A 26,355-nucleotide genomic window follows, 5' to 3' on the forward strand; every position below is an offset into this window, starting at 1 on the left:
ACTGGAAGTTTATCCAGGAACGCCTACTGAGTGGCAAAAGAACTACCTTGTGGCCTTGACAGCCCATTCATCCCAACAGAAAGGTTGCATTTGATTGCATTAAAACGATGATAAATGACATTAAACTCACTTTGTCACGCATTTTGCCACTCGGGTATATGCAAGTGCATACCCTCTATACACTAGTCATTATGCAGAATGTCCCATATGTCTACGTTTTCTAAAATGGTAAATGGTGCATTTATATAGCGCCTTTTATCCAAGGCGCTTTACATACTGTAGATTGTGCATTACATTCACCCATTCACACGCCTTTACATAGATTGTGTGTTTACACCAACACAAGTTTAGTGTGAGTTCTGTGGACCAACACTAGAGGGCAGCAGAACACATGCCTAGGCTTAGTAGGTACTGCTGAAGTCAGTATCATGGCATCAATACTGCAATATAGATGTATACTTATTACTTTGTTACAAGTAAAAATCCGGAATTCAAAATGTGCATAAAAGTACATAAATGCTGTATGTCTCATTTAAAGTTTTGACATGTATAATATACAGATCTTTTTTTAAATAGCTGATCTACAAGCCATAGGTGGCCCTACAGTTACTCATCCTGGCCAGAGGAGGGCGCTGTCGCCTTTTGGGACAATCTATCCTTTGGACTTTCAACGTTGGACTGGAAGGAAGTGGTTCAGTTCAGTAAGAGTACCATTTGGATATGACACTGGGACGGAGTAATGTAAACAACTACGCCAACAAAGGAACACTTCAGTGTTTACAAAACAACCAAACGTTTATTTTGTTTAAGCACCTGGCGGAGAACACAAGGTACAGTACAGTTGATCATTGCTGCTTTGTATTATTTGCAATAATATCTTTATTTTTGCATTTGTGTTACCTCGCGTTAAATAGCCTTCCTTTGAAGTGAATGCGTTTCTGACGATCCATTTTCAGACAATTTGAGAAGCCTCAGGTAAACGTCAATACATGAATAGATGGGTTTAGACTTTATTTCTTGATAACCGTGAATGAATGGACTAAAGTGTACATTTAAAGCAGTTAAACCTTGGTGTAATACTTGTTTGTTAAAGGGTATAGTACATTAACACAGTAACTTACATGTCATGGTTGTTGGGTTAAAAGGATACAAAATATATGTCTATGGTGATTTCTATTTCATGTTTGCACTCTAGAGAGGAGATTGTTTAAAGCAATTCATGATGTTATTGTTTGATTGAAATATTTATTAACAGTTTGCAGAATGACAGTACATTTCAAGCACAAACTCAATACATAGACTGTTAACTGTGAGTGGACGACCCAATTAAGCATTACTGTAGCTGCCCCTCGATTGATGAAAGAATGACAAGTTTGGGTGGTCTCGACGGGTGTGTTTATTGTTCCAACACTGAAAACTATAAGGATATAGAATAAATACAGTTACTTACAATCAAATAATCTCATATAGTTTCACTACTAAAATCTGTGCATTAAACTTGTCACTTCGGCAGTACAATCAACAATTAAAATGGTTAATTTATGGTCAATTATAAATACAGTGATACAAAACTCAAGTCATTTCAATTATAAGACAAGGAAAATGCACAATAACCAAAAAGTACCACAACCAAACGAAAACCAAACAAATACAATCATGAATGATATACTCCAAATGGAAACTAGACAAATAAATAATCATGTATACCTCACTCCGCGTATCAAGGGTGCTAAAGGGCTGCAGAACCAACTTGAACCTCAGGGCACATCAACAGTTAGCCCCTCTCGGAACCCTCCGAAAGCTTTTATGATTGGACCTAGCTTTGCGTAGGGTTCCTGGACATTACAAAATGTTCTAATGCGATTGTTGGAACGTGGACCTAAGCAAACTCCTCGTTTAGTCGATCTGCGCGGTATTACGCCGTTTTTACCTGTTATGGCTTACGAATGTGCGAACTATAAGTACCTTACATACCTCTGAGAAAATCTCCTGTGTCGCGGAAGCCGTTAAGTATTTTTAATCCATGTTTGATTAAAAATGTCGCTTTGATTTCTTCTTGTTTATTTACCGTTTATTGTACCGCCTCCCGATGTGCGGTTGGCTTGTGCCGGCTACGTCATAGCTATATCTCCACTAGCTAGCCAGATAGGCGGTACAATGAGGTGTCAATAAACAAGGTAGGAAGAAGCGACATTTTTAATCAAACATGGATGACGTGCGTGCCTGCGTGACGATGACTCACCACCACCTGGTGAGCGGGAAGTGGAACGATGACGCCTGTACCGAGGAGAGGAGCTTTGTGTGTTCCAGGAAGAAATGTCAGTGCTCACTGTTTTACAGCTTCACTCTGGGCTAATCTGACTGGCCAATATCCAGTGGTGTCAAATAAGTAGTCAAATGTTTTCCTCGAGTAACGGTATCAATACTGCAATGCAATCTGTTAGTTGTAAGTAAAGTAAAAGTCTCGAATTCAAAATGTACTTTACAGTACAAAAGTATTGGTATCGAAATGTACTTTAAAGTACCAAAAGCAGAAAGTACTCTCGTGTGTGCCGAATCTGGGTTGTACATGGTTTGTTGCACTCCCTCTGGTGTTGTGGGTGTGGACTTCGTTTACATTAAGGAAGTATTTAGACAGTTACATGGGTATCTTGGTGGTGTATCGAATCTTGTGGACTAGACCCATTGCAAGATGCTGTACTCTGTCGTCGACCCTAAGCCATCCCAGCCTGTCAAAGTGGGCAGGGGTGAGGTTGGTTCGGGGGCTGAGGCCAAGTAGGAGCCCGGCATATTTTTTTTTTTGAGGTCTGGAGCCTTGTTTTAAGGGCCTTTGAGGTGCTGTGGTACCACGAGGTGGATGCATAGTCAAAGAAACCTTGTACGAGGGCTCCTGTTAAGGTCTTCTGGGTGTTTTTGTTGACCAGTGAGGAGATCCTGTAAAGGAATCTTATTCTTTGATTGACTTTTTTGATTACGTTGGTGGCCATTTTATCACCGGAAAGATTGGCCTCCAGGATGGAACCTACTACAGAGCAGAGCGGCAACGTATCATTGCCGCTTGAATAAATACATACCGGTACATATGCCTACAAGGCTAAAGATAGTCTACCGAGTCTAAGAGTTCCATTACATCTCCACTGTAACGCACTATCCTGAACAGTCTTGCAGAAAACGGCGAGTTTTGAGAAAACAGACTTGACAGGTTTACTTCTGTGAAGCATTTATTTCTGTGAAGCATTTATTTCATATTTACATGTCGATTTCAGCTCTGACACTTATTTCAGACATGCTCTAGTATGTGAGGAGTCAGCCTGTGCTATTAACTCATTTTGCGGGCTGACAAAAAGTTCTACTCGGGTGAAAAGCTGGGATGTGCATGATGGCAGGCTCAGTGAAATCTGGTCACATATGAATATAAACTTTTAATTTCTTCATGGCTTTTAGGCTTCATAAAAAACATGTTGCACAACAAGGCAGATGTGACTAATTATAGCTCTAGAATGTCTGTTACATACATTGCATTATTTCACATACCAGAGCCATATAGATCAATGCTGTAGACTTGCGTTTGCAGCGGCAGCATGGCGGTGTAAATGTGGTCGGCGCTCCGTGTGTACTCTCTCAATAAATGTATATAGATATGAAAGTTGACCATATCTGACTCCCAAGTCTTTGAAATAAAGACTTGGGAGTCCGATATGGTCCTCAACTTTCATATCCATGTGAAGTAATTATCATAAAATGTTTGTTTAGTCAAATATCTCCACTTTTTCACAAGCTGCACCTGGACGGTTTTCTCTCCGGGCAAAGGCACTCGGAATGACATCTAGACTTAATTTATCCAAAATTCCTTTGACCGTCGCAAACGTCGTCAGGGAAACGCAAGTTTGGGGCACAATAGGCAGGTGGTGTGATTAATTACCCAGCACCTATCGCAAGCACCTGCCGATTGTGTGCTTCCCTGGTCAATTTGTGTTGGGTGTGGTCAGAGGAAGATTTGGTGAATTAATTCTGTACCCCCTTTGCCCGGAGTGAAAGGTGTCCGTGTGAATGCGGTGGAAAGGTCGAGATATTTGACTAAATACACGTTTTGTGCCAGAACTTTCACATGGATGTGAACCTAGAGGACAATATCTCACTCCACGTCCCCCTCCCGGCCTACATGCCCTCGGTCCAGACGGGCTTCACGGAGCTCAGCCCGGAGCAGATGGAGAGACTGCAGCAGGAGATCAGAACCATCAAGAGCAGCCACAGGAGAGACCGCGTGAGTTGACTCTTTAACCCATTCTGACCTGAGATCAGATTCTAAAAATGTCTGTTTGAAAATGACAGTTTTCTGAAAAAAGCCATGTTTCTATGTCAGTCGTCAGTCATTTTTCAAAAATAGCAGACCTACAAGCTATGAGCTTGTAGATCTGCTATTTTTCAATAGCTAAAGCACAACATAATGCGAACCCCTTTTGGTGTTTTAAAAGCATTATGTTATACTTGAGCTGTTGGAAAAATAGCAGATCTACAAGGTCATAGCGCGGCACCGAGTGCCGCGCTATGAGCTTGTAGGTCTGCTATTTTTTTTAAATCGTGAAAATGCGGCACAAATCTTTGAATATATATTCTTTCGAAGTCGGGCCTAAATGGGTTAAAACCCATTTGCGATTCTACAAAATGTCTTCTAAGATATTCTAGATATTAAAATTATAATTGTCAGGCCTGGGCCGTGGCTCAGCGGTCCAGGCACCTTGGCTGGTATGATCCAGTCTGGCAGTGTGGCCGCGGGTTCGACTCCCGATCCCGACGGCCTTTACTGCATGTCACCCCCCCCATCTCTCTCCCCATTTCCTGTCAGCCTACTGTCTGTCCCTCCATAAAATATATAAAATAAAGGAGAAAGCCACAAAAAAAATGTAATTGGTAATGAATTTTGCACATCTTTTTCACGATTAAAAAAGTAATAGCCAGCCCTGTGTGATGTCTGTGCTCAGACAAGAGGCAAAAAATAAACCCTATTTTTATGTTCTACTTTGTGAGCGCGTGTGTGTGTGTGTGTGTGTGTGTGTGTGTGTGTGTGTGTGTGTGTGTGTGTGTGTGTGTGCCTGTGCGCGTGTGCGTGCGTTGCAGGGTCTCCAGGACAGTGGTCATCGGGTGACTCCAGTGTCCAGTGGATCAGGCCTGCTGCTCAGCCAGTCTCATCTGACCTCAGCCCTGCTGACCACCAGACCCTCGCTCAGCAAGGCTGACTGGACCTCGTACAGCAACCTGTGAGTACAACAAAAAACAACACATGTATTTCAAGGACTTCCATAACTCTGAGAATGTGCAAAGTAAAACAGTGGCCTATACAATTTGGCGGCGCATACATACACACACACACACACGCACACACGCACCTACCAACCTCGCACCCTCAAGCCCCATTCACATTGAAGAAGCAGAAGCTAGCTTCTGCTTCTTCGTCCCATGTTATCTCTATGCAGAACAGCTTCTGCGTTTAAAAGCTGGAAGATTAGCTTTTTTTTGTTTTTGCTTTTTTTTTTTCTCACCGAACCTTAACTTTAAAGCAGCTTTTTAAAGCTGGAGCTTTAAAAATCTGCGTGTAGCCAATCAGAGCACAGCGTGGTTTGAGGAGGCGGAGTTGAGCTCATTTTACGAAACCAAAAAGCTTTGAAAAAGCTGTCCGAGCCAATTGTCCGCATTAAAAAATAAACTTTTTAAATATGGGCTGTATATGAAATATGAATGGATATTTGGCAAGACCATAGCATATTTTGTGATAGAAATTAAAGTTTATATGAGAAACAAGTTGTCGAAACGGTGAAAACAGGTTGTGTTCCGTGTGCCGTCGCGAGTGTCACGTTTCTGGGGACAAGTCATCGTGCATTCACCCCCCCCTCCGGTTCTCATCGAAGCTATGGATGGACTACTGAACTGAACTCTCCAGAACGCTATCCGTCGCTTGTGGACTGTTTGTGGACTAAACAGTGCACGCACACACACACGGTTGATAAATTAGCAGATATAGATAGATAGACAACAATATAGTTGTGTCGGAGTTTTCCCCAAAACCTTCCCCGAGAAGAGGGGAGTAGCAGCCCGCTCTCAGCGCGTTTCTGTGCCGGTCCTCGTGTGTGCTCGGAGACGATTTGCGGGACGTTTCATCGCACTAAAATTAATTGCCCTTGTCGCGGGACCTCGCCCTGAGCACAGGGGGTTGATCACTGGTTTACGCTCCTCGACACCCAGTCTCAACTTAGGGGGTCCTCCGCGGGCCGGGCCACAGGGTCCAGAAGTCGGTCCACTTTCGCTCGAGGGGAAAGCTCGAGTTTTCTCCTCGACGACGGGGTCTGGCCGCAGGTCACCCGAGGCACTATCACCGTGGTACAGTGGCGCTGTACCACATACTCCTGTAGTAATGTACTACAGGAGTGGGGCCTTGATCATACCTTTAAAAAATAATTAATAGCCTTTATATCAGTTGTATGTTCCCCCTCTATTTATGCAATATGTTGCCCATGTTTTGTGATTGGTTTGCTGCGTTCTGAATCGATAAACCAATCGCATATAAGATTTATTTGAGGGAATCATTTCAATTGGTCTATTGCGTTCATGTAGGCCTATCGATGAACCTCATACCAAAAGTTGAAAGATAGTAGATACTAGCCTATATTTATAGATAGATAGAACACGTGTGTGTGTGTGTGTGTGTGTGTGTGTGTGTGTGTGTGTGTGTGTGTGTGTGTGAGATATTGAGCACCGTGGAGGAGCCGACACGGGGCTCACTTGCGAGCCAGTTCTCTCTCAGTGCCCCTGCAGTAATTACCCCCTCCCGGTTCCCACCGAGGTGAACAACTGAACCCCGTAGCTGTCTCTGTCTGACCGTGGACTAAACACACACACGGTTTATAAATGAGCATATATATATATATATAGTCTATAGTCCCCAGCGCGTCGTATGCACCGCGTGTGTGTGTGTGCGCGAGAGAGATCAATAATTAATAGCCTTTATTATAAAGGCTATTAATTATTGATCTCTCTATGCACATGCATATCATACAACTGATATAAAGTTTATATCAGTTGTATGATATGCATGTGCACAGGTCCGTTGCACTGGACTCCGTTCCGGTGATAATATCACCGTGATATTGATTATTAATTAAGTAATTAAAGTATGCATAGCCTACTACTAGTTGGCACAATGTTTCACATCATCTGCTAATTAAAAGCAAACTTTAAATGTAATGATGCTGTAGTGTAAACGGTGAGGGTCCGTGCCGTGGGGGTGGTGGAGGAGCGGTCTGACTCTACTGCCACATATAGCCAGCCGAGGTCAGTGACAGACAGACAGCGCCGAGATGGGGGCTCCCTTCCACGGGAGACTTGGGACTGAATGTCCGGAAATCGCACGTAAACATAAGCTGTTTTAATTGCTTTTACGACTGAGGAGGATTTTCCATTGTACCACTGTACTCGAATACACTGAATTCGTCTAGACACCCGGAGCCTTGAAGCTCAGCCATGCTGTGATAACAACAGCATGGCTCTCTTGAATTTACACACTCGGCTGTTGCCTTCACCTGATTTCCCCACCCCCCCCCCCTTCCCCCTCAACTTCCTCCCTTTGTCTGTAAGCAAGATTCTCACACCTGTGTGGGTGGGATCTAACTCTACTTAAAGTACTATTCTGAATCTGTCTCAGTATGTTGTTGGAACCTGCCTGAGCTGTTGGGAAAAGCCAGGACCTGTGACCTCTTCAAATAAACAACATCATATACAAGCAGTCCTTTGCTCATCGCTTGTATTCCTCACGTGTTTGTTCAGTGCGAAATTCAGCCATAACATTTGGTGTCGAGAAGTGGGGATCCTGTGTCGCTGAGCTCCGGAAAGGCTACTTTGGACTGATTTGTCCATCAACACATCTACTGGAGAATCAAGGCATTTACGGAGTTCGGCGCCAGGATTTCAACAAAACCCGTGGCTACACTGAAAAAACAAACGGTGAGAATTTTCCAAATTCAAAAATTCCTGACAATTTAAGTGCTAATTATAATTCTAAAGGCCATATTTTGCCAAACCTATCTATTGTAATAGTCAAGTATGCTTAAATTCACAAAATACAGAAATCTAGCCTAGTGGACAGAAAGAAAGAGAAGTTTGTACAGTAAAACATAAAGAGAGACCTTGTTTTGCAGTCAAGTCGCAGCACAAAAACCTTGTTTTAAAACAACATAAAGTACCGTGCTTGCATTACCTTGCATTTAACACAAAGACCTTGTTAACCTTAACATAAAGATACAGTGTTTTGCATTAAGTAAAGAAAAGAGACCTTTAAGTTGAAAGCACAAAGACAACTTGTTTAACTGTTTAACGGCATAACATACAATTTGTTGTCGTCACAGAATGACATAAAGATACAGTGCTTGCTTTAAAGTAAAGAAAGAACGTCAAGATGGGAAATAAGAAAAGTTCGCCACAGAAGGCCACAGAAGACAAAGAGAGATGGTCTACGATTATGCGAGAGATGGTCTCAAAGTATGGCCCAGAAGCGCTAGACTGCCTGGATGAATGGAAACAAATGGGTTTTCCAGAAAACGGCTCTTTAAGTACAAAGAAATTGCTTGAATTAAAAGAGCTGCTAAAAGAAGCTGAAAATAAAATGAGAAGGAAAAAGACAGTAAAAACACACAAACTAATGAAATGTGACCTCCACAAAAAAATCCTTTCAATGTGGATGGACGAAGCAGAATATAGACAGCGGAAAAGTGACATGAAATCACTGCCACAAATAGATTCTTTAAAGCAAGAGACATGCCCACAGGCTCCTCCTACATATGTAGCTTCGCAGATTTCTCCCTCTCCTTTGTACCCTTCTCTGCAGGCGCTGACCCTAATTGACCTGGACCTCGACTGCCCATGCCCTCCTATGCCAGTCAGTCAACCCTCGGCGTCTCAGTCAACTCCCGGCGTCTACCAACCCCCGCTGTCTACCATCAGACAACAACAGCTTGAATCCCAGAACGTCACACCTTCTCCTCTCACCACAAACTCGCACCCCCCACAGGACATTCAAACCCCCTCTCTGGGAAACCCACAGCAGGCCCCCTCTGTTCCGACGCCATCCCTGGTGTCTGCTATGTCTCTCAACCTACTGGAAGAATCTCACAGAATAGAAGGCAACAGGAACTCCACTCAAACCAATGACATTTCGAACCAAGAGCTGGGCAACACAGCACAGCCAAGAACTCCAGTTTCCGTGTCAACAAAACAGAAGACCTTTCCCCCACCAGCATATTGGTCCACCCCTATTCACAACGGGGAGTCAGCGGCTCGTCACAGGGATTTTCCCATCGCCCAGGACAACATACTATCATATGGACAGGGAAGAAAGCCTGGGCCAGTGACACGTGCACAAGGCGCGCCACGGTTTTACCAATTGCCAGACAACACGCCCACCCCAAATGAGACTTCTGACCCATGGATGAATGAAGAGGAACAGGCGGCTGACATACAATGCCCGATGATTGAGGTGGCGAACCCATATGGCGAGGTAATGATGGTTCAACGCTTGTGGTCCCCAGACGATATAGCGCAATATGCAGCTACACTGAAGAAGCTCAATGAAGTGGGAGGACGCCGCTGGACTGGACAACTGAAGGCTTTCTGCCGTACATACAGGCCCACGATGAAAGAGGTGCTTGACATCTGTGCCAAAAACATGGAACCCTCAAAAATGCAGACAGTCATGGAGACCGCCCGAGCATATCAAGATGAGAGGCCTGTCCAAGTACAATATGATGACAATCACAGATACATCACTGCTGTGGATACAGTGTGCGAAAATATTATGACACTCTTCCCAACGATACTAAATCTGGCTGAAGTACACGACTGTAAACAGGGAAAAGATGAAACGGTCAGCCAGTTCCGCCACCGCTTGGAGCAAGCCATATACACGCACGGGGGAGGCACAGATGCAACGGAACCATTTGCCAAAGCATTCCTGGTTAGTCAGCTAATGTGCAACATGCGCGAAGAACTCTCCAAGCGTGTAAAACAATCTCTCATTGGCTACAAAACCGCTGACCCGGCCGACATCATCAGACACGCGTCCCACGCGGAAGAAGTCGAAAGCGATACTAAACAAGCAGAAAAAAAACAAAAAAAAGACAAGAGCGAAGCCCTTCAGCTTGCCATGATGGACGCTGTCACTATACTGGCAACAGACAAAGAAGAAAAGAAAAAGAATAACTACAGGAGACACGGAAGGGACCAATCAGATAATGAAAGGAACCGATTCAATGATGGATGTTGCTTCAATTGCAACAGCCCAGATCATTGGAGATCCGACTGCCCACAAAAAAGAAAATACAGGGGAAGAGGTCGTGGAAATGGCCGCATGAGAGAGGCCAGAAGAGGCTATTATGACGAACATGAACAAACCTACCGATCGTCCGAGGGAGGCTACCGTTCACCTGAGGGAGACAACGGAGTCCAGAGACAGGAGAACGACAACGGGCGCCGACCGAACTGACTGGCGGGGAGTGGCGGACAGGAGGACTGGGGCCGATGTGGGACTGCGCTTCCAGACGAGACTACCATCACCGGTCCAGGTTTTGCACCTATTACACCCACTCAAACAATCCATAAACACACCTCAAATGACACAACACGCACACACACACCCCCTGACACATTACAATACATAACACCACACTTAGACTGCACGCAAACAGTCCATGAACACACCTCCAATGACACAACACGCACACACACACCCCCTGAAACACAAAACACACCCCATGGCACCGAGCCTTCACTCATCCACACAACCCCTGTAACACAACAACGCATGGCATCACACTCAGATTCACACACCCACACACCCACTGTCTCACACGTGACACAACACTTAGATTACACACAGTTGACCGAGTGCATTGCATTTCTAGAACAAAAATACACCGCTGCAAAATGCCAATTTGCTAAATATGACTCAGCGTTCCTTAATAACCTGCCCATGTATTGTATGACTGTGAATGGCGTTAAAATGCAGTTTCTGGCTGACTCTGGAGCTACGTATTCTACAGTACGCACTAGTGACATAGGACATGTCAAATTAGGAGGCCGAACTGTGATTACTATGTCAGCCTCCGGCTCTCTGACTAAAGAAAAATTTAGTGTACCGCTGTCAGTAGATGATGGCATGCAAACTATCAAGCACTCTTTTCTTGTGTCAGACAGATGCCCTGTTAACTTATTGGCTAGAGACCTCTTGTGTGCATTATCCCTTGCACTCATACCCTCTGAGAAGGGTAAAATAACCATTGTACCTCTGAAGAAGTTACACAATGTGACAACTACAGAGATCGCAGACCTACAGCTGTTCCAAAACAAATTGATAGAGCCACATGGTCATGATGAACATGCAGTTTCTTATCAATGTGTCAAACTAAATGCATTGAACCCACTCTATACATATCAATTTCAGTTGGATGACTCTAAATTGGCTGAGACGCTGCTAACCTTGGCCCACAAGCATGTGTTAAACCCAGACTCAATTTTCATGACAGGAGATGAGTTATCTTTGCCTGTCCATATTACAAGTCACCAAGATGAAGATTTCGAAAGAAACTGGTACACAAACCAGAAAGACAGCATTTTTGCTCCAGATTTATACTGGTCTGAAACATCTGCCTTTCTCACAGTAAGATTCACAGAACATCAGGCTAGCTGCTATATTTTAGGAACTACCCCCCACATACCCCTGTGCAAAGCAAAACAGGAGAACTGGACTGACTTAGGAGACTATGCACGTACAGCGTGCGCAGATACGACTGACTGGCAAGCCATACCAGAACATAAGACTATTTTCTATTCTGAACAATTACACATGTGGCGCATGCACTACTCGGTTGACTTGCCTGTTTCACGCACAGTACAGTTGTCAGACACATGCATGCCACCAGTGACAGACCTTGACATGCAAATGACTATGACAGCAACAGACCCAGCTTTAGTAGCTGTCCCTAGCTGCTTATGGCCCAAAGATGAAAATGACATAGGGTTAATTAATGACTGCACTCCAATTCAGATTACGCCCAAATCTGATTATAGACCTAATGTCCGCCAATATCCTATTAAAAAGGAGGCATTAGAGGGTATTGCACCAGTTTTTGACTCTCTTAGGAAAGCCGGCATCATTGTGCCTTGTCCGGAGTCGCCGGTACGCACACCTATTCTTCCCGTCGCCAAAGCTCCAGGCCCGGATGGGAAACCCCGGGGATATAGATTTGTCCAGGATTTGAAAGCTGTCAATCTTCATACTGAACTAATTCCACCTATCGTGGCTAACCCTTACACTATTTTGAGTGACATCCCTAATCATTCCCATTTCTTTAGCTGTATTGATCTGGTTAACGCATTTTTCTCTGTGCCTGTCCATGAAGATTCCCAGTATTGGTTTGCTTTCAATTTCCAGGGCAAGGTTTGGACATGGACTCGTCTATGTCAAGGTTTTCACAATTCTCCTCACCTGTTCAACCGGGCTTTGACAGATAGCTTATCGGACTTCACACTTCCACCTGAGTGAAAGAAGCCCTGCCAACCCCACTAAACAACGACGTCAGGTGCCACAAAATCCAGCCTGGTGACCTCATATTCTACAAAGACTTCAGGCGCTCCAGGTGGAATGCGCCAAGATTCAAGGGTCCCTACCGTGTCCTACTGACCAGCCCGTTGGCAGTAAAAGTTCAAGAGAGGCAAACGTGGATCCATGCTACACACTGTAAACGATTCAACCCAGGCCTTCCAGTGGGAAACCAGCACATCACCGAGGAACCAAGCACAACAATAGACGGCGCTATCAACGAGGAACTTCGTTTCTGCCACGACCAACCTGACCCGGACCCCAGCTCGCCAGACGAAACACCAAATCTGGGCACACCCCCAGACCCTGTGACTGGTGCGCACACTTGTTATTGGTCCAAACCAAGACTACACTGATCAAAACGATCTGCAGAGACATTGTCTCCAGGTTGATTACAGTCAACAAATACACACTCACAACCACACTTAGAATAGACAAATGCATTGCATACAGGCAGAAGCCGGAACACAGCCTGAACCAAAAGGCATGCCCCTGCTGCAAAGTGACTTCAACATTTCTCCTGACAAAACAATCACACCAAAAAAGAAAACTGTCTTCAATACACGCACCAAGGTGTAGATTTGTCAAATTGACTAGAGATGTACCATTACACCTTAAGGCTAATTGTGTTCACTCAAACGGTACGTCCGACCAGACCCTCACTGTTCGGAGCTATAATTCCACTTCACTTTACAGGGAAACCAAGAATTGGAGGGTTTATAGCCCTGTGGGTCAGATTGACGAGCGACTTCTCACTATACAAATTCCCTTTTGTTTCTCCCGTACTGAAGGAGAGGATTCCCAGGATGTGGGTTCACTGCCTAACTGTGGTGTCATCCTTAAAGCTACTTGTTCCATGGGTGTTACGCAGGAAGGTCATTATTTTCACAATGCCAGATCTCCCTGCCTGATTCCTACAGTGTCTGACCTGGCTGAGGCCAGCTTTCTTAATCCAGAGTTCCACGGTCGCCTTATGTGGCCTGGGGATGATGGCTTTGGAGCCACTACTGACATGGTATGGTTGTGTGCATCTAATTATTATCAGGTTTTGCCCCCAAATTGGAGCGGTGTTTGTTCCCCAGTTTTTCTAGTTCCACAAGTAGAGATTTACAACGAATTACTGTATACAACACATGAGTACTCCCACTACCGTCCAGCCACCCCCATAGGATCCCTGATTCACTCTAAGCGAGAATTAATGATAGGGGCGGGCAACAAGTTCATGGGAGGGCTATTGCCATGGTATGGTGCAGTGAATAACGCCCACCACATTGACCGCTTACACATTGAACTAGAAAACCTGACTGCCTACATTATAAAAGGTTTTGAAACTTTGCTTCCCTTTGAAAAAGCTGCCAGAATGATGATCTTACAAAATCGCATGGGACTGGATTTGATATATGCCTCCGAGTCTGGTCTATGTCATGTCATAGGAGAACACTGCTGTACCTACATTCCTGATGTGTCCGGTAATATGTCGACTGTGATTAATCACATGAATTCTTTGTTGGCCAAAATGAAACACGAGGAAGTGTCGGCCCCTCAAGGCTGGGACTTGTGGTCATGGCTAACAAGCGGTTCCTGGTCCACATGGCTAACAAGGGTACTTGTTCCACTCGGGGCTGTTATATTCCTTCTGATGGTTTTTATCTGTTGCATCGTCCCTTTAATGAGCAAGTGTGTAAGTCATTTAATTCATGGTCAGTTGGTGCAGTACCAATTGATCCAAATTATTGAACCCGGAAACCCAGCCTACGATCCCTTTGATGTATAGAACATGATGTAGTACTTTGATGACAAATGTTTTTGATATTAATGGAAAATGTACAATTATTGTTTAATTAAGTTGTTTTTAAATTAACAAAATGAGGGATTTGAGGAGGATTTTCCATTGTACCACTGTACTCGAATACACTGAATTCGTCTAGACACCCGGAGCCTTGAAGCTCAGCCATGCTGTGATAACAACAGCATGGCTCTCTTGAATTTACACACTCGGCTGTTGCCTTCACCTGATTTCCCCACCCCCCCCCCCTTCCCCCTCAACTTCCTCCCTTTGTCTGTAAGCAAGATTCTCACACCTGTGTGGGTGGGATCTAACTCTACTTAAAGTACTATTCTGAATCTGTCTCAGTATGTTGTTGGAACCTGCCTGAGCTGTTGGGAAAAGCCAGGACCTGTGACCTCTTCAAATAAACAACATCATATACAAGCAGTCCTTTGCTCATCGCTTGTATTCCTCACGTGTTTGTTCAGTGCGAAATTCAGCCATAACACGACGTGCTGGATATATACAATTGTATTTCTACGGTATGCTCTTTCTAAATCAACATTAACATTACATACAGAGCCGCCATTTAAAAAAATGCCCGGAGGGTTTCGCTCGTGGCCTGGGGGAGACGAGAGCGGAGTGGGGGGGGAGACATGAGCAGAAGACGGGGAGGATTGAGATCCCGTCCGTTCGGTTATTTACAAACAAGTTTACCAAGATTATATTATTTATTCATCCATACATAGGTTATGATGTAACTAAATATATCATTATTTCTCCTCTACAGTCGCTATTTTACATTTTAGACTTTCAAATGCGCATCTGCTCAAACTGCCCGTCTCTCGTCTCAAAGCCAGACAGCCAGTCCAGGCAGCTTGAGTGACAGGTACCTTGTACACGCCCACTTTCTCAAAAAAAAGCTGCGTTTTCCAGAGTTTTGCTTTTGCTTTTTAAAGCAGCTTCTTCAATGTGAATGGGGCTTCACACACCTCCGCCCCTTAGCGACACCTGCATCACAGGCCACCGTTCTCACTGTTACCCCACTGGCATGCTTCCTCTAGCTACCGCAGCAACACAACAAACAGTGGCCTATACAATTTGGCGGCGCATACATACACACACACACACACACACACACACGACACACCTACCGCCGCAACACAACAACAGTGGCATACAGTACACAGCATGCAGCGCAACACACTTTCTTTCACGGATTACGCAACGCACGCGTGCGTGGGTCACACACTGACGGAGCCGTGGGTCACACACGTTGCCTTCCGAAGTTCCGCCAGGTACCAGCCCAGGTAAATAATTCCTTCCAGGCAGCTATACTTTTGCAACGCACGTGTGTGTGTGTGTGTGTGTGTGTGTGTGTGTGTGTGTGTGTGTGTGTGTACTTTCGCCACGCGCGTGTGTGCGTGTTTCGCTACTTTCGCAACGCACGTGTGTGTGTGTGTGTGTGTGTGTGTGTGTGTGTGTGTGTGTGTGTGTGTGTGTGTGTGTGTGTGTGTGTGTGTGTGTGTGTGTGTGTGTGTGTGTGTGTGTGTGTGTGTGTGTGTGTGTGTGTGTGTGTGTGTGTGTGTGTGTGTGTAGAGAATGAGCCACTGTGCCACATCATAGTTTACGGTAATGCATGGGGGGAGTTCCCCCATGTCCCCAGCTACATTATAATTTAGAACCCAATGGAACCACACCAAATTAACTAATTTACACTCTCACAGTTCAATTAACATTGCTTTTACAATAGTAATGGGGGTCTCATGTAACTCAGAGACAGCGACATACAATTGACCCATTTACACTCTCACATTTAACAGACATACAAATGCCATTCAATGGGGGGCTCCACAGGCATCTTCACCTTTCAAATGTCTCCACGTATATTTGTTACATCTGTGTGTGTGTGTGTGTGTGTGTGTGTGTGTGTGTGTGTGTGTGTGTGTGTGTGTGCCAACACTATGTACTATTTACATTACTGCAAATAACTGATTAAATCAAGTCAACAGTCAATACACAACTCCACTGCCTTACATACCGTACTTCCCAGACCATCCCTGCAGCCCGTGTATCACCCCTATTACCTTCATAATTGTTCACTATCTATTACATTACTGCAAATAACTGATTAAATCAAGTCAATAGTCAATACACAACTCCACTGCCTTACATACTGCTCTGTACTTCCCAGACCATCCCTGCAGCCAGTAACGTGTGTAGTTTGTGTACCTGCCCAACACGCTATCTTCACATCCTCTACACCACTGCGACTCATGGATACCACAATGGATACTACAACACCATCCTCAGACAAAAAAGGTACACATTTATTTACTCTGTCTGTGTGTTTCCTTCAATCCACATTATGTCTGTGTCATAGCCAACGTGTGCTGTCCTTTACATAGTATGCCGTACGATATGGGCTCTAGCCCACGGTCCAAAATGATGAGAAACGAGGCTAAATTATTTTTTCAAAATTTCAAAAAACATGGGCTATAACCCATCGTTTTTGTCATTTCGTCATTTTTTTCAAATCTTCAAAAATGATGAAAAACTGCGCGCTATAGTATGCCGTACGATATGGGCTATAGCCCACGGTCCAAAATGATGAGAAACGAGGCTAAATTATTTTTTCAAAATTTCAAAAAACATGGGCTATAACCCATCGTTTTTGTCATTTTGTCATTTTTTTCAAATCTTCAAAAATGATGAAAAACTGCGCGTTATAGTATGCCGTACGATATGGGCTATAGCCCACGGTAAAAAATGATGAGAAACGAGGCTAACTTTTTTTCCCAAAATTTCAAAAAACATGGGCTATAACCCATCGTTTTTGTCATTTCGTCATTTTTTTCAAATCTTCAAAAATGATGAAAAACTGCGCGCTATAGTATGCCGTACGATATGGGCTATAGCCCACGGTCCAAAATGATGAGAAACGAGGCTAAATTATTTTTTCAAAATTTCAAAAAACATGGGCTATAACCCATCGTTTTTGTCATTTCGTAATTTTTTTCAAATCTTCAAAAATGGTGAAAAACTGCGCGCTATAGTATGCCGTACGATATGGGCTATAGCCCACGGTCCAAAATGATGAGAAACGAGGCTAAATTATTTTTTCAAAATTTCAAAAAACATGGGCTATAACCCATCGTTTTTGTCATTTCGTAATTTTTTTCAAATCTTCAAAAATGGTGAAAAACTGCGCGCTATAGTATGCCGTACGATATGGGCTATAGCCCACGGTCCAAAATGATGAGAAACGAGGCTAAATTATTTTTTCAAATTTTCAAAAAACATGGGCTATAACCCATCGTTTTTGTCATTTCGTAATTTTTTTCAAATCTTCAAAAATGGTGAAAAACTGCGCGCTATAGTATGCCGTACGATATGGGCTATAGCCCACGGTCCAAAATGATGAGAAACGAGGCTAAATTATTTTTTCAAAATTTCAAAAAACATGGGCTATAACCCATCGTTTTTGTCATTTCGTCATTTTTTTCAAATCTTCAAAAATGATGAAAAAATGCGCGCTATAGTATGCCGTACGATATGGGCTATAGCCCACGGTCCAAAATGATGAGAAACGAGGCTAAATTATTTTTTCAAAATTTCAAAAAACATGGGCTATAACCCATCGTTTTTGTCATTTCGTCATTTTTTTCAAATCTTCAAAAATGATGAAAAACTGCGCGCTATAGTATGCCGTACGATATGGGCTATAGCCCACGGTCCAAAATGATGAGAAACGAGGCTAAATTATTTTTTCAAAATTTCAAAAAACATGGGCTATAACCCATCGTTTTTGTCATTTTGTCATTTTTTTCAAATCTTCAAAAATGATGAAAAACTGCGCGTTATAGTATGCCGTACGATATGGGCTATAGCCCACGGTAAAAAATGATGAGAAACGAGGCTAACTTTTTTTCCCAAAATTTCAAAAAACATGGGCTATAACCCATCGTTTTTGTCATTTCGTCATTTTTTTCAAATCTTCAAAAATGATGAAAAACTGCGCGCTATAGTATGCCGTACGATATGGGCTATAGCCCACGGTCCAAAATGATGAGAAACGAGGCTAAATTATTTTTTCAAAATTTCAAAAAACATGGGCTATAACCCATCGTTTTTGTCATTTCGTAATTTTTTTCAAATCTTCAAAAATGGTGAAAAACTGCGCGCTATAGTATGCCGTACGATATGGGCTATAGCCCACGGTCCAAAATGATGAGAAACGAGGCTAAATTATTTTTTCAAAATTTCAAAAAACATGGGCTATAACCCATCGTTTTTGTCATTTCGTAATTTTTTTCAAATCTTCAAAAATGGTGAAAAACTGCGCGCTATAGTATGCCGTACGATATGGGCTATAGCCCACGGTCCAAAATGATGAGAAACGAGGCTAAATTATTTTTTCAAAATTTCAAAAAACATGGGCTATAACCCATCGTTTTTGTCATTTCGTAATTTTTTTCAAATCTTCAAAAATGGTGAAAAACTGCGCGCTATAGTATGCCGTACGATATGGGCTATAGCCCACGGTCCAAAATGATGAGAAACGAGGCTAAATTATTTTTTCAAAATTTCAAAAAACATGGGCTATAACCCATCGTTTTTGTCATTTCGTCATTTTTTTCAAATCTTCAAAAATGATGAAAAAATGCGCGCTATAGTATGCCGTACGATATGGGCTATAGCCCACGGTCCAAAATGATGAGAAACGAGGCTAAATTATTTTTTCAAAATTTCAAAAAACATGGGCTATAACCCATCGTTTTTGTCATTTCGTCATTTTTTTCAAATCTTCAAAAATGATGAAAAACTGCGCGCTATAGTATGCCGTACGATATGGGCTATAGCCCACGGTCCAAAATGATGAGAAACGAGGCTAACTTTTTTTTCCAAAATTTCAAAAAACATGGGCTATAACCCATCGTTTTTGTCATTTCGTCATTTATTTCAAATCTTCAAAAATGATGAAAAACTGCGCGCTATAGTATGCCGTACGATATGGGCTATAGCCCACGGTCCAAAATGATGAGAAACGAGGCTAAATTATTTTTTCAAAATTTCAAAAAACATGGGCTATAACCCATCGTTTTTGTCATTTCGTCATTTTTTTCAAATCTTCAAAAATGATGAAAAACTGCGCGCTATAGTATGCCGTACGATATGGGCTATAGCCCACGGTCCAAAATGATGAGAAACGAGGCTAAATTATTTTTTCAAAATTTCAAAAAACATGGGCTATAACCCATCGTTTTTGTCATTTCGTCATTTTTTTCAAATCTTCAAAAATGATGAAAAACTGCGCGCTATAGTATGCCGTACGATATGGGCTATAGCCCACGGTCCAAAATGATGAGAAACGAGGCTAAATTATTTTTTCAAAATTTCAAAAAACATGGGCTATAACCCATCGTTTTTGTCATTTCGTCATTTTTTTCAAATCTTCAAAAATGATGAAAAACTGCGCGCTATAGTATGCCGTACGATATGGGCTATAGCCCACGGTCCAAAATGATGAGAAACGAGGCTAAATTATTTTTTCAAAATTTCAAAAAACATGGGCTATAACCCATCGTTTTTGTCATTTCGTCATTTTTTTCAAATCTTCAAAAATGATGAAAAACTGCGCGCTATAGTATGCCGTACGATATGGGCTATAGCCCACGGTCCAAAATGATGAGAAACGAGGCTAAATTATTTTTTCAAAATTTCAAAAAACATGGGCTATAACCCATCGTTTTTGTCATTTCGTCATTTTTTTCAAATCTTCAAAAATGATGAAAAACTGCGCGCTATAGTATGCCGTACGATATGGGCTATAGCCCACGGTCCAAAATGATGAGAAACGAGGCTAAATTATTTTTTCAAAATTTCAAAAAACATGGGCTATAACCCATCGTTTTTGTCATTTCGTCATTTTTTTCAAATCTTCAAAAATGACGAAAAACTGCGCGCTATAGTATGCCGTACGATATGGGCTATAGCCCACGGTCCAAAATGATGAGAAACGAGGCTAAATTATTTTTTCAAAATTTCAAAAAACATGGGCTATAACCCATCGTTTTTGTCATTTCGTCATTTTTTTCAAATCTTCAAAAATGGTGAAAAACTGCGCGCTATAGTATGCCGTACGATATGGGCTATAGCCCACGGTCCAAAATGATGAGAAACGAGGCTAAATTATTTTTTCAAAATTTCAAAAAACATGGGCTATAACCCATCGTTTTTGTCATTTTGTAATTTTTTTCAAATCTTCAAAAATGGTGAAAAACTGCGCGCTATAGTATGCCGTACGATATGGGCTATAGCCCACGGTCCAAAATGATGAGAAACGAGGCTAAATTATTTTTTCAAAATTTCAAAAAACATGGGCTATAACCCATCGTTTTTGTCATTTCGTCATTTTTTTCAAATCTTCAAAAATGATGAAAAACTGCGCGCTATAGTATGCCGTACGATATGGGCTATAGCCCACGGTCCAAAATGATGAGAAACGAGGCTAAATTATTTTTTCAAAATTTCAAAAAACATGGGCTATAACCCATCGTTTTTGTCATTTCGTAATTTTTTTCAAATCTTCAAAAATGGTGAAAAACTGCGCGCTATAGTATGCCGTACGATATGGGCTATAGCCCACGGTCCAAAATGATGAGAAACGAGGCTAAATTATTTTTTCAAAATTTCAAAAAACATGGGCTATAACCCATCGTTTTTGTCATTTTGTCATTTTTTTCAAATCTTCAAAAATGATGAAAAACTGCGCGCTATAGTATGCCGTACGATATGGGCTATAGCCCACGGTAAAAAATGATGAGAAACGAGGCTAACTTTTTTTTCCAAAATTTCAAAAAACATGGGCTATAACCCATCGTTTTTGTCATTTCGTCATTTTTTTCAAATCTTCAAAAATGATGAAAAACTACGCGCTATAGTATGCCGTACGATATGGGCTATAGCCCACGGTCCAAAATGATGAGAAACGAGGCTAAATTATTTTTTCAAAATTTCAAAAAACATGGGCTATAACCCATCATTTTTGTCATTTCGTCATTTTTTTCAAATCTTCAAAAATGATGAAAAACTGCGCGCTATAGTATGCCGTACGATATGGGCTATAGCCCACGGTCCAAAATGATGAGAAACGAGGCTAAATTATTTTTTCAAAATTTCAAAAAACATGGGCTATAACCCATCGTTTATGTCATTTTGTCATTTTTTTCAAATCTTCAAAAATGATGAAAAACTGCGCGCTATAGTATGCCGTACGATATGGGCTATAGCCCACGGTAAAAAATGATGAGAAACGAGGCTAACTTTTTTTTCCAAAATTTCAAAAAACATGGGCTATAACCCATCGTTTTTGTCATTTCGTCATTTTTTTCAAATCTTCAAAAATGATGAAAAACTGCGCGCTATAGTATGCCGTACGATATGGGCTATAGCCCACGGTCCAAAATGATGAGAAACGAGGCTAAATTATTTTTTCAAAATTTCAAAAAACATGGGCTATAACCCATCGTTTTTGTCATTTCGTAATTTTTTTCAAATCTTCAAAAATGGTGAAAACTGCGCGCTATAGTATGCCGTACGATATGGGCTATAGCCCACGGTCCAAAATGATGAGAAACGAGGCTAAATTATTTTTTCAAAATTTCAAAAAACATGGGCTATAACCCATCGTTTTTGTCATTTCGTAATTTTTTTCAAATCTTCAAAAATGGTGAAAAACTGCGCGCTATAGTATGCCGTACGATATGGGCTATAGCCCACGGTCCAAAATGATGAGAAACGAGGCTAAATTATTTTTTCAAAATTTCAAAAAACATGGGCTATAACCCATCGTTTTTGTCATTTCGTCATTTTTTTCAAATCTTCAAAAATGATGAAAAAATGCGCGCTATAGTATGCCGTACGATATGGGCTATAGCCCACGGTCCAAAATGATGAGAAACGAGGCTAAATTATTTTTTCAAAATTTCAAAAAACATGGGCTATAACCCATCGTTTTTGTCATTTCGTAATTTTTTTCAAATCTTCAAAAATGATGAAAAACTGCGCGCTATAGTATGCCGTACGATATGGGCTATAGCCCACGGTCCAAAATGATGAGAAACGAGGCTAAATTATTTTTTCAAAATTTCAAAAAACATGGGCTATAACCCATCGTTTTTGTCATTTCGTCATTTTTTTCAAATCTTCAAAAATGATGAAAAACTGCGCGCTATAGTATGCCGTACGATATGGGCTATAGCCCACGGTCCAAAATGATGAGAAACGAGGCTAAATTATTTTTTCAAAATTTCAAAAAACATGGGCTATAACCCATCGTTTTTGTCATTTCGTCATTTTTTTCAAATCTTCAAAAATGATGAAAAACTGCGCGCTATAGTATGCCGTACGATATGGGCTATAGCCCACGGTCCAAAATGATGAGAAACGAGGCTAAATTATTTTTTCAAAATTTCAAAAAACATGGGCTATAACCCATCGTTTTTGTCATTTCGTCATTTTTTTCAAATCTTCAAAAATGATGAAAAAATGCGCGCTATAGTATGCCGTACGATATGGGCTATAGCCCACGGTCCAAAATGATGAGAAACGAGGCTAAATTATTTTTTCAAAATTTCAAAAAACATGGGCTATAACCCATCGTTTTTGTCATTTCGTAATTCTTTTCAAATCTTCAAAAATGATGAAAAACTGCGCGCTATAGTATGCCGTACGATATGGGCTATAGCCCACGGTCCAAAATGATGAGAAACGAGGCTAAATTATTTTTTCAAAATTTCAAAAAACATGGGCTATAACCCATCGTTTTTGTCATTTCGTCATTTTTTTCAAATCTTCAAAAATGATGAAAAACTGCGCGCTATAGTATGCCGTACGATATGGGCTATAGCCCACGGTCCAAAATGATGAGAAACGAGGCTAAATTATTTTTTCAAAATTTCAAAAAACATGGGCTATAACCCATCGTTTTTGTCATTTCGTCATTTTTTTCAAATCTTCAAAAATGATGAAAAACTGCGCGCTATAGTATGCCGTACGATATGGGCTATAGCCCACGGTCCAAAATGATGAGAAACGAGGCTAAATTATTTTTTCAAAATTTCAAAAAACATGGGCTATAACCCATCGTTTTTGTCATTTCGTCATTTTTTTCAAATCTTCAAAAATGATGAAAAACTGCGCGCTATAGTATGCCGTACGATATGGGCTATAGCCCACGGTCCAAAATGATGAGAAACGAGGCTAAATTATTTTTTCAAAATTTCAAAAAACATGGGCTATAACCCATCGTTTTTGTCATTTCGTCATTTTTTTCAAATCTTCAAAAATGATGAAAAACTGCGCGCTATAGTATGCCGTACGATATGGGCTATAGCCCACGGTCCAAAATGATGAGAAACGAGGCTAAATTATTTTTTCAAAATTTCAAAAAACATGGGCTATAACCCATCGTTTTTGTCATTTCGTCATTTTTTTCAAATCTTCAAAAATGATGAAAAACTGCGCGCTATAGTATGCCGTACGATATGGGCTATAGCCCACGGTCCAAAATGATGAGAAACGAGGCTAAATTATTTTTTCAAAATTTCAAAAAACATGGGCTATAACCCATCGTTTTTGTCATTTCGTCATTTTTTTCAAATCTTCAAAAATGACGAAAAACTGCGCGCTATAGTATGCCGTACGATATGGGCTATAGCCCACGGTCCAAAATGATGAGAAACGAGGCTAAATTATTTTTTCAAAATTTCAAAAAACATGGGCTATAACCCATCGTTTTTGTCATTTCGTCATTTTTTTCAAATCTTCAAAAATGGTGAAAAACTGCGCGCTATAGTATGCCGTACGATATGGGCTATAGCCCACGGTCCAAAATGATGAGAAACGAGGCTAAATTATTTTTTCAAAATTTCAAAAAACATGGGCTATAACCCATCGTTTTTGTCATTTTGTCATTTTTTTCAAATCTTCAAAAATGATGAAAAACTGCGCGCTATAGTATGCCGTACGATATGGGCTATAGCCCACGGTAAAAAATGATGAGAAACGAGGCTAACTTTTTTTTCCAAAATTTCAAAAAACATGGGCTATAACCCATCGTTTTTGTCATTTCGTCATTTTTTTCAAATCTTCAAAAATGATGAAAAACTACGCGCTATAGTATGCCGTACGATATGGGCTATAGCCCACGGTCCAAAATGATGAGAAACGAGGCTAAATTATTTTTTCAAAATTTCAAAAAACATGGGCTATAACCCATCATTTTTGTCATTTCGTCATTTTTTTCAAATCTTCAAAAATGATGAAAAACTGCGCGCTATAGTATGCCGTACGATATGGGCTATAGCCCACGGTCCAAAATGATGAGAAACGAGGCTAAATTATTTTTTCAAAATTTCAAAAAACATGGGCTATAACCCATCGTTTTTGTCATTTTGTCATTTTTTTCAAATCTTCAAAAATGATGAAAAACTGCGCGCTATAGTATGCCGTACGATATGGGCTATAGCCCACGGTAAAAAATGATGAGAAACGAGGCTAACTTTTTTTTCCAAAATTTCAAAAAACATGGGCTATAACCCATCGTTTTTGTCATTTCGTCATTTTTTTCAAATCTTCAAAAATGATGAAAAACTGCGCGCTATAGTATGCCGTACGATATGGGCTATAGCCCACGGTCCAAAATGATGAGAAACGAGGCTAAATTATTTTTTCAAAATTTCAAAAAACATGGGCTATAACCCATCGTTTTTGTCATTTCGTAATTTTTTTCAAATCTTCAAAAATGGTGAAAAACTGCGCGCTATAGTATGCCGTACGATATGGGCTATAGCCCACGGTCCAAAATGATGAGAAACGAGGCTAAATTATTTTTTCAAAATTTCAAAAAACATGGGCTATAACCCATCGTTTTTGTCATTTCGTAATTTTTTTCAAATCTTCAAAAATGGTGAAAAACTGCGCGCTATAGTATGCCGTACGATATGGGCTATAGCCCACGGTCCAAAATGATGAGAAACGAGGCTAAATTATTTTTTCAAAATTTCAAACAACATGGGCTATAACCCATCGTTTTTGTCATTTCGTCATTTTTTTCAAATCTTCAAAAATGATGAAAAACTGCGCGCTATAGTATGCCGTACGATATGGGCTATAGCCCACGGTCCAAAATGATGAGAAACGAGGCTAAATTATTTTTTCAAAATTTCAAAAAACATGGGCTATAACCCATCGTTTTTGTCATTTCGTCATTTTTTTCAAATCTTCAAAAATGATGAAAAACTGCGCGCTATAGTATGCCGTACGATATGGGCTATAGCCCACGGTCCAAAATGATGAGAAACGAGGCTAAATTATTTTTTCAAAATTTCAAAAAACATGGGCTATAACCCATCGTTTTTGTCATTTCGTCATTTTTTTCAAATCTTCAAAAATGATGAAAAACTGCGCGCTATAGTATGCCGTACGATATGGGCTATAGCCCACGGTCCAAAATGATGAGAAACGAGGCTAAATTATTTTTTCAAAATTTCAAAAAACATGGGCTATAACCCATCGTTTTTGTCATTTCGTCATTTTTTTCAAATCTTCAAAAATGATGAAAAACTGCGCGCTATAGTATGCCGTACGATATGGGCTATAGCCCACGGTCCAAAATGATGAGAAACGAGGCTAAATTATTTTTTCAAAATTTCAAAAAACATGGGCTATAACCCATCGTTTTTGTCATTTCGTCATTTTTTTCAAATCTTCAAAAATGATGAAAAACTGCGCGCTATAGTATGCCGTACGATATGGGCTATAGCCCACGGTCCAAAATGATGAGAAACGAGGCTAAATTATTTTTTCAAAATTTCAAAAAACATGGGCTATAACCCATCGTTTTTGTCATTTCGTCATTTTTTTCAAATCTTCAAAAATG

General features: G+C 41.1%; 1 protein-coding gene across 11 annotated transcripts in view; it reads left to right on the top strand.

The window, feature by feature from the left end:
- The first annotated feature begins 713 nt into the window (after positions 1 to 713).
- LOC308309513 (peroxisomal ATPase PEX1-like) overlaps positions 714 to 26,355 on the top strand; it is a 30,518-nt gene continuing 4,876 nt past the window's right edge. For 2 of the 11 annotated variants that reach the window (XM_080755395.1, XM_080755391.1), the window contains exons 1-4: positions 2,227 to 2,318; positions 4,100 to 4,264; positions 5,119 to 5,258; positions 8,876 to 10,651. In XM_080755395.1, coding sequence (XP_080611521.1) covers positions 8,921 to 10,528 — 1,608 coding nt within the window. In that variant the 5' untranslated portion in view covers positions 2,227 to 2,318; positions 4,100 to 4,264; positions 5,119 to 5,258; positions 8,876 to 8,920 and the 3' untranslated portion in view covers positions 10,529 to 10,651. Of the gene's footprint in view, positions 831 to 2,224; positions 2,319 to 3,647; positions 4,265 to 5,118; positions 5,259 to 8,875; positions 10,652 to 16,605; positions 16,734 to 26,355 lie in introns of those variants that run through there. The other 9 variants (XM_080755398.1, XM_080755400.1, XM_080755394.1 and 6 more) reach the window with 9 other exon arrangements.

This window comes from Protomyctophum bolini, assembly GCF_963924005.1.
Source record: "Protomyctophum bolini genome assembly, chromosome: 22".
Lineage (NCBI taxonomy): Eukaryota > Metazoa > Chordata > Actinopteri > Myctophiformes > Myctophidae > Protomyctophum > Protomyctophum bolini.